At 46.4% G+C, this 9,362-nt stretch overlaps 3 protein-coding genes across 3 annotated transcripts; 2 read left to right on the top strand and 1 right to left on the bottom strand.

Moving 5' to 3' along the window:
* Positions 1 to 206: 206 nt before the first annotated feature.
* Positions 207 to 1,148, bottom strand: LOC135161456 (uncharacterized). Its single transcript, XM_064119034.1, has one exon. It carries the CDS (start codon positions 1,146 to 1,148, stop codon positions 207 to 209), a length of 942 nt encoding a protein of 313 aa, XP_063975104.1.
* Positions 1,149 to 2,786: 1,638 nt separating this feature from the next.
* Positions 2,787 to 3,803, top strand: LOC135161432 (uncharacterized). Its single transcript, XM_064118982.1, has 2 exons — positions 2,787 to 3,460; positions 3,518 to 3,803. The coding sequence occupies exons 1-2, from the start codon at positions 2,787 to 2,789 to the stop codon at positions 3,801 to 3,803; spliced, it is 960 nt and encodes a 319-aa protein (XP_063975052.1).
* Positions 3,804 to 4,136: 333 nt separating this feature from the next.
* On the top strand, positions 4,137 to 6,179 carry LOC135161431 (uncharacterized). Its single transcript, XM_064118980.1, has one exon. The coding sequence runs from the start codon at positions 4,137 to 4,139 to the stop codon at positions 6,177 to 6,179; it is 2,043 nt and encodes a 680-aa protein (XP_063975050.1).
* Positions 6,180 to 9,362: the final 3,183 nt, after the last annotated feature.

The following is a 9,362-nucleotide window of genomic DNA, read 5'->3' as shown; positions in this document are numbered from 1 at the left end:
GAGGTCCAAGGAGACCGTCCCGTACGTCGCAATGGTGCTGCCGTTCGCCGCCGAGAGCTGATAAGTCGACTTGCGTTGCGGCCCACGCACTAACCGTCGTGGGAAAACGCACAAGTCGGCTCCTGTGTCGATCAAAAAACGTACTTTGGTTTCCTGATCGGTGATGAATAGGCGGCGCGTCGTCGAGGCAGAGTCACTAGCCGCCATTAGTGACTGCTCGGTCCGTTTCCCTGAGCGGTGAAATTGCACGGTTGTGTGCACATTTTAGCCTCAGGTCCGAAGCGCCGATGATACCAACAGATGCGGTCGGTTCCGTGCTGTCGGTGTGTGGAGCGCGACCTGGACCTCTCTCGCCTGAAGTTGCGGCCGCGGGGGGATCCTCCGTCTCCTCTGCTCGACCGCTTCAGGCTCTCAATTTCAGAGCGTAAGGCGCCGAATTGTTCCTCGAGGTTGAGGGCCATCTGGGACAGCTTGAGGCTCAGGAGCGCCTCAATGCTGTGCGCCGCTGCCTCAGCGACCTGTGGAGCAGCAGGTGGGATCCTTGGTCTCAGGATCTGGATGGTCTTGTCGGCCAGATCTGCAGCGTCGTCGAGGGAGGCCTTGCGCTGGGTGGCCAATAACACCTGGACGTCGGCCGGAAGGCGCGTGTCCCACAGTGTCCGGAGAGCGTCGTCCGGGAAGTTGGGTCCCGCCAGGTTTTTTAGGTGGCGCAGAAACTGAGACGGTTTCATGTCTCCCATTTCTGCGCCTTCTAGGAGCTTCCTCGTCTTCTCCTCCTGGGAGGAGCTCAGGCGCTTTATGAGCTCCGTCTTTAAATAAGTGTAGGGGTTGTCCGCCGGAGGGTTCAGGATGATATCCCTCACGTCGGTGGCGTACCTTGACCTGGAGAGCTTCCCGCAGATATGGCCGAATTTTGTTGATTCGGAAGTGATCCCGGCTGCGTGAAAACTGCGGTCGGCGATGCCGAAGAAGGGTTCAGGGTCCTCCGGCGTGAACTCTCCTAGCTGCACGCCTACTCGGTTGATTTGGGCCGTACTCTCCATCAGGTTCTGCTGCTGCTGTGGAGGCCACGTGTCCTGCGATGGTGGTGAGGTGCACTCGTCGGATGGTGCTCGTTGCTGTAGTGGCCGCTCTCGTTCCACGACCATGTGGCGTCTGCTGGTGCTCAGTGTCCACGAACTTCCGCTGAATCACGTCGGGGTCACCAATTTGTGGGGTTGAGCAGGTGATCGAAGTAGATGCACGCCAGTGTGATGGTCAAAATATTTATTTTTAACTTCTACAGGATACAGCGAGTGGTATGTCCAGGGTAGATCGGGGAGTAGTGTGTCCGAGGAAGGTAGAGGAACGACTGTGTAGTGAGGAAAGGTGTGCGGAAAAGTGTGGGCGTGCGCATGTTGGGAAACAGGAGAGGGGATGCCAGGGATCTCGACTGTGATTGGCTCGGCATCATATTCTCGACACGTGACGTCGTGATGCCGGCCAAGTGCACAGGAAGGTTGGGTTTTTCCTGGGACAGTTCTGGGGAGTTCCCCGGATTTATATTGTAGGGATGGCGACGGTCGGGTAGGTAATTTAGGCTAAGTGTTTTTATGAGTCCTGTCTAGGAAGTCTAGACAGGATTGGGGAATGCCAGGGTGTAGTGGCGACAGGGTCACCACAGGAACTAACCTAACTTTTCCTTACATGAGGGGTATTGCGACGGAAGTCGGAATATCCCTCTCTATTTCCACGTACGGAGACTCGGCCCTCTCCGCTCCGGCCGGGCGCACACGTTTGTCTCCGGCGCGTGCGCGGCGACTATTTGGAACTCAAATAGTTCGTTGCGCGTGCGCTTTGGCGCTTCGGGTGTTCTCGGTCTCGGGAATGGTTGGGTCTTCATCCGGATTCACGTTTTGGCTCTCTGTCTTCTGGGGAAAGTGTGAAGTGATTGTCGTGTTTTTTCGTGGATCTCTTTAATCAATAATTGTCCTTTGATATCCGTGCAATCAAAAACCAAAGTTACTAAATAATTAAATAGAATTAAAGACGAAACTGTCGTCGTCACTGGTCCGTGCATATTTCTGTAGTATTTTATAAATTTATTAACAAAACATAAACTAAAACTAACCTCCTGGGTAACCCCCAGGATATCATCACGTGAGATTTCTCATAACTATCTAGTGGTACCACACATCGAAGTTGGATACCAAATTTAAGATTTGATCCAACGAAACCGATCTGTTTTATCATAGTTATATTTTTTAAGTTAAAAGTGTGTATGTGCCAAGTTTGTGTGGGCTGCAGCCAAAATAATATCTAAAATAATTAGTGCTGAGTTGTTTATTCTCGGTTGTTGTATTAACTATTTAAATATATCTTGGGTTTTTTATGCCGTAACGGCTTTTTCCCAAACCAAAAAAAACTGTGTTGATTGATCTATATTTTAACCAAAACTTCAAATAACTTAACCTCAAAAAATCCTATTGCAACTGTCATCACCACCTAGGGTATGACAGTTTAATTCAAAATATTTCATGGTGCCTCCTGTGAGGTTAGTTCTCACAAATCTTTAAATCACAATTAACCGAGGGTAATCAACATCAAAACAAGTGCAATTAACATCGTATTGCGGAACATCACTCCCAACCTGCGGGATCTTCAACCTGGCGGATCATCACCATCGAGGAACTTCAAAGATAAGTCTTGCATTTTTTCAAAAAATATTTAATATCATAAAAAATTGATTTTTATTATTATTATTATTACCAGTATTAAATTAAATTCTTTTTAACCGGATAATCAAAATGCTCACCGCGGAGCAAATGCAACGCGTAGAATTATTACAGCAAAAAATAAGCTCCTTCAGAGCACAATTAGAAAAGTTAGAACGCTATTTAGAAAACGTTCAAATCGATGCCATCAACGCTAAGTTGAGGCTCGACAGTTTAACCTCGTTGTGTAACGAAATGCAAAAATACAACGAGGAATTAGAGATGTTGCAGCCGAACAACCCTCAGCTGATCGCGTTTCTCGGATTCGAGGCGCGGTATTTCGAGATCGCCACCGCGGTAATCAAAATCCAAAGTCGGGATCAGACTGCGCTTAATAACTCGCTATACACGAGCGACGTGCTCATAACGGAACGCCAAGAGTTGCCCAGACTTCCCAAAATCCGTATTCCGGTTTTTGACGGAAAGAGGGAAAATTGGGCGTCTTATAAAAATAAATTCCTCGCGTTAGTGCATTCGCGGTCCGACATTTCAGACGCGGTAAAGTGCAGTCAACTTTTTGACTCACTCGTAGGCCAAGCGTTGGCCAAAGTCAGTCAGTTTGACCCCAGCGAACAGGACTACGCCATCGCGTGGCACACGTTATTAGATTTTTACAATCCTAAACGGATCGTAGCCGTGGAACATTTAAACGCGGTTTTGGATCTCCCGAAGATTACGAGGTCGTCCGCGGATGATTTATCAACTTTGTTGGATACGGCTCGCTAACACGTCCACATCTTAGAAGGTCTAGGCGTCCATTCCAGTCAGGATTTTATCCTGAGGATCGTCGAGCGTTGCCTTCCTCCGGTAGCGCGCAGTAAATGGCAGGACCAGCTAGGGATGCATGAGCTCCCAAAGCTGGACGATTTGTTCAAATTTATTCAGTCGACCATTTTTAAGCATCAAGCTTTTGATTCTTCCAATCATTTCAAGACTGAGACTCATCAAGTCAGTCAGAAGAGAAGATCAGGAGAACCTCGCCATCAACCGGCGAAAAGATCGGCAACGGGCGACGCGCAAACTTTCGTAACTTTCCCGAAGTCCGAATGAACGTCGACAAAGAATCCGGTCGTTTGCTTGATGTGTCACGAAGCTCATCGGCTTTTCAAGTGTCACAAATTCATCGCGTTATCGGTCAAAGAACGCAGTAATATAATCAAAAATCTCCAAGTCTCCCGCAATTGCCTGTGGAAGCATCCTCTCCCGTGTAAAAGCACACAAAATTGCAGAGTGTGTCAACAAAAGCATCACACTCTGCTTCACGCGGATCAGTCTCAGTGGCCACCTTCCGGCTCTTCACAGTCAGGACCTTCCGGTGTACATCCCCTATGACTGAAGTCAAAGAATAAAACTATACTCCCGTCTCCGATAGAATCACAGCTCATGACGACGGCGGTGGTCGAGCTGTTCGATCGACAGAATCGTCGGGTTACAGCACGGGCTCTTTTGGATTCCTGTTCTACGGTGAACTTGCTAACGGAGCGATTTGCTCAGCTATTAAATTTGCGTACCTATCCGTGTTCAATTAACATAGGAGCGGTGGATGGTCTGTGCACAGTCTCAACCCGTTACGCGAGGGTCGTGCTAAATTCTCGCTATAACAGCTTCGCGCAACCATTGAGATGTTTGTTGCTGCCGCAGATCGCTAGTGCAGTACCTCGGGACGCGTTCGCGCGAGACCAATTCGATATTCCGCAAAACATTCAGTTAGCTGATCCACAATTTCATTTGTCAAAACCTATAGATTTGCTAGTGGCAGCTAACATCACCTTGTCGGTTCTCTCAGTCGGACAGATCAAGATTGATCATGACGAGTCGTCGCTAGTTCTGCAAAAAACTCGATTAGGTTGGAATACTGCCGGAGGCTCGAGAAATTTGAACCCAAACACCACTGTATCGTGTAACGTCGTGAAGTTGGATAAACTCATCGAGAGATTCTGGCTGATCGAAGATTTCGATCACGAACCATTAAAATCACGCGACGAAGTCTCATGCGAACAACATTTCGTAACTAATACTCAGCACGATAGTACGGGTCGATACGTTGTACGTCTCCCATTCAGAGATTCTAAATTTCAATTAGGCGAATCTCGTACCCAAGCCTTCAAGCGTTTTCAGTCTTTAACGAGAAAACTTGCTGCCAATCCTTCGTTGAGGCTTGAATACGGTAGGGTGATGGATGAGTACATCTCTCTTGGTCATATGACTCTGTGTGACGATGCTGAGGGCGGATGTTACTTGCCTCATCATGCTGTGATCAAAGAATCCAGCGAAACGACCAAGGTAAGATTAGTTTTCGATGCTTCGGCAAAAACGTCCACGGGCATCTCACTCAATGACGCGATGTTGGTCGGGCCCACCATTCAGAACAATATTTCCGAACAAGTCGTCCGGTTCCGTACACATCGGTATGTGATTACTGCGGACATCGAAAAGATGTACCGACAAATTCTCGTTCATCCAGACGACCGACAGTTTCAGAAGATTTTCTGGCATTATCAGGGTAAAACCCAAACATTTCAGCTCAATACCGTGACCTTCGGTACTGCAGCGGCTCCTTTTTTGGCTATCCGCACCCTCCAACGACTTGCTCGCGACGAAGCTCACGCGTTTCCCCGTGCCAGCAAACTTCTCCTCAGAGATTTTTACGTGGACGATTTTATCTCGGGAGCCGATCATCCTGATGAACTTATCCACATTCGCGATGAAATGATTGCTCTGTTAGCTCGGGGAGGGTTTTCTATCCGTAAATGGGCTTCAAATCATAGCCCGTCTTTAAATTCTATCGTGAAACACAAATTCGATCTGGATTGCTTGATCAGAAATGATCCGATCCAGAAGACTCTGGGTATCATTTGGGACGCTCAGGGCGATTTGTTGCGGTACACGATTCACCAAATAGATCCCAAGGCAGTCGCCACCAAACGTAAGATCCTTTCCGAATTATCTAAGATTTTTGATCCATTAGGGTTATTAGGTCCAGAAACGCTATACGCGAAGGTATTAATTCAGGACTGTTGGAGGGCTAAGGTCACTTGGGATGAGTCGCTACCTCAGGAGATTCATACCAGGTGGAGTGAACTGGCTCTCCAGCTTCCTGTGTTATGCGAACTAACATTTCTTCGGCAAATTCGGTTACCGGATTCATCATCGAATCAAATTCACGGTTTTTGTGACGCTTCCAAATACGGATACGGAGCGTGTTTATATCTTCGATCGCGCGATTCACATGGAGAAATTAATGTGAATTTAGTTTGTAGCAAATCGCGTGTCGCACCTACGAGTGGAGTCACCATCCCTCGATTAGAGCTTTGCGCAGCTAGCCTTCTTAAAAATTATACAGATTCGGAATCTGTCTTATCTCTCAAGCGTCACCGGAATCCATTTACTCACGTTTTTCAGACTTTAATCGTCTGCTGCGAGTAATATCATATATCCTACGATGGAAAAATCATCGAACTTCCAGTCGTGGGCCAATCTCCGTTCGGGAAATTGATGAAGCTGAACTTCGTGTTCTGTTAATGGTCCAACGCGAGCGATTTCCCGTGGAACTTCGAAACTTATCAATCGAAAAAAACTCAACCGAGACAAACATGACGATGGTTAAGGGTACGCCCTTCGATCAACACAACCCTTTTATTGACACGAAATCTGGCATCATATTCGATTTCAGCACGTGGAATAACAAAGGAAACTGATGCAACATGGTTTTCTTTGCGACCACTGCTCGCGAAAAACTCAATCATAGGAGTTGGTAATCGTGTTCGATATGATGGCATATAACTTGAGTACACATTGCCGTAGGCCGATGAAACCGCGTGCAGGAGCTTCATGTCGTCGAACTACACAAGTGCGATCCGCGAAATTCGCGTGGGAACGATTTGTCTTCGATAAAAAGTCGATTATACATATGCGTTTTTACGACATCGTGGGAATCACTTTTTTTTGGCTGCACCTAGACAAGATCTGGCATTATATTTCGGTTTCACCACGTCGAATTACCAAGGAAACTGATGCAACATGGTTTTCATTGCGAGCACTGCTCACGCGAAACTCAATCATAGGAGTTGAGATTCGTGTACTATATGGTGGCATATAACTTGAGTACACATTGTCGTAGGCCGATGAAACCGCGTGCAATAGCTCCGTCTCGTCGAACTACAAGAGTGCAATGCGTGATGTTTGCGTGGGAACGATTTGTCTTCGGGAAAAATTCGATTATACAGATGCGATTTTACTACATCGTGGGAATGACTTTTTTTCGGCTGCACTTAGACGAAATTTGGCATCATATTCGGTTTCACCACGTCGAATAACCAAGGAAACTGATCCAACATGGTTTCTATTGCGAGCACTGCTCACGCGAAACTCCATCATAGGAGTTGATATTCGTGTACTATATGGTGGCATATAACTTTAGTACAAATTGTCGTAGGCCGATGAAACCGCGTGCAATAGCTTCGTCTCGTGGAACTACACGAGTGCCATGCACGAAGTTTGCGTGTGAACGATTTGTCTTCAAGAAAAAGTCGATTATACATATGCGTTTTTACGACATGGTGGGAATCACTTTTTTTGGCTGCACCTAGACAAAATATGGCATCATATTCGGTTTCAGCACGTCGAATAACCACCATCCAACATCGTTTTCTTCGCGACCACAGTTCACGAAAAACTCAATCATCGAAGTTGATATTCGTGTTCGATATGGTGGCATATAACTTGAGTACACATTGTCGTAGGCCGGTGAAACCACGTGCAATAGCTGCGTTTCGTCGAACTACACAAGTTCAATGCGCGATGTTTGCGTTAGAATGAGTTGTCGTCGAGAAAACGTCGATTATACATATGCGTTTTTACGACATCGTGAGAATCACTCTTTTTTGGCTGCCCTTAGACAAAATCTGGCATCATATTCGGTTTCAGCACGCCGAATAACCAATGGAAACTGAAACAACATCGTTTTCTGTGCCACCACTGCTCACGTAAAACTCAATCATGGGAGTTGATATTCGTGTACGATATGGTCGAATAGAACTTGAGTACACACTATCGAAGGCCGATGAAACCCCGTGCAGGAGCTTCATCTCGTCGAACTACACAAGTGCGATGCGTGAAGTTCGCGTGGGAACGATTTATCTTCGTGAAAAATACGATTATACATATGCGTCTTGACGACATCGAGGGAATCACTCTTTTCTGGCTGCCCTTAGACAAAATCTGGCATCATATTCGGTTTCAACACGCCGAATAACCAAGGAAACTAATGCAACATCGATTTCTTTGCGACCACTGCTCCCGAAAAACTCAGTCATAGGAGTTGATATTCGTGTACGATATGGTGGAATATAACTTGAGTACACATTGTCGTAGGCCGATGACACGGCGTGCAATAGCTTCGCCTCGTCGGACTACACGAGTACAATGCGGGATGTTCGCGTGGGAACGATTTGTCTTCCATAAACAGTCGATTATACATATGCGTTTTTACGACATCGTGGGAATCACTTTTTTGGCTGCACCTAGACAAAGTATGGCATCATATTCGATTTCAGCACGTCGAATAACCACGGAAACTGATCCCACATCTTTTTCTTCGCGATCACAGCTCACGAAAAACTCAATCATAGAACTTGATATTCGTGTACTATATGGTGGCATATAACTTGAGTACACATTGTCGAAGGCCGATGAAACCGCGTGCAATAGCTTCGTCTTGTCGAACTACATGAGTGCAATGCGCGATGTTTGCGTGGGAACGAGTTCTCTTCGAGAAAACGTCAATTATACATATGCGTTTTGACGACATCGTAGGAACCACTTTTTTTTGGCTGCACTTAGACGAAATCTGGCATCATATTCGGTTTCAGCACGTCGAATAACCACGGAAACTGATGCAACATCGTTTTCTTCGCGACCACAGTTCACGAAAAACTCAATCATCGAAGTTGATAGTCGTGTTCGATATGATGGCATATAACTTGAGTACACATTGTCGTAGGCCGATGAAACCGCGTGCAGGAGCTTCATGTCGTCGAACTACACGAGTGCAATGCGCGATGTTTGCGTGGGAACGATTTGTCTTCGGGAAAAATTCGATTTTACATATGCGTTTTTACGACATCGTGGGAATTCCTGTTTTACGGGTGTACTTACACGAAATCTGGCATCATATTCGGTTTCAGCACGTCGAATAACCACGGAAACTGATGCAACATCGTTTTCTTCGCGATCACAGCTCACGAAAAACTCAATCATTGAAGTTGATATTCGTGTTCGATATGATGGCATATAACTTGAGTACACATTGTCGTAGGCCGATGAAACGACGTGCAATAGCTTCGTCTCGTCGAACTACACGAGTGCAATGCGCGAAGTTTGCGTGTGAACGATTTGTCTTCGAGAAAAAGTCGATTATACATATGCGTTTATACGACATCGTGGGAATCACGATGTTTTTCTGCACTTAGACGAAATCTGGCATCATATTCGGTTTCAGCACGTCGAATAACCAAGGGAACTGACGCAACATCGTTTTCTTTCCGACCACTGCTCACGAAAAACTCAATCATAGGCGTTGATATTTGTGTTCGCTATGGTGGTATATAA

This window comes from Diachasmimorpha longicaudata, chromosome 4 (genome assembly GCF_034640455.1).
Source record: "Diachasmimorpha longicaudata isolate KC_UGA_2023 chromosome 4, iyDiaLong2, whole genome shotgun sequence".
NCBI classification, from domain to species: domain Eukaryota; kingdom Metazoa; phylum Arthropoda; class Insecta; order Hymenoptera; family Braconidae; genus Diachasmimorpha; species Diachasmimorpha longicaudata.
Note: the sequence above shows the minus strand (reverse complement) of the source record. Positions and strands in the feature narration are given on the sequence as shown.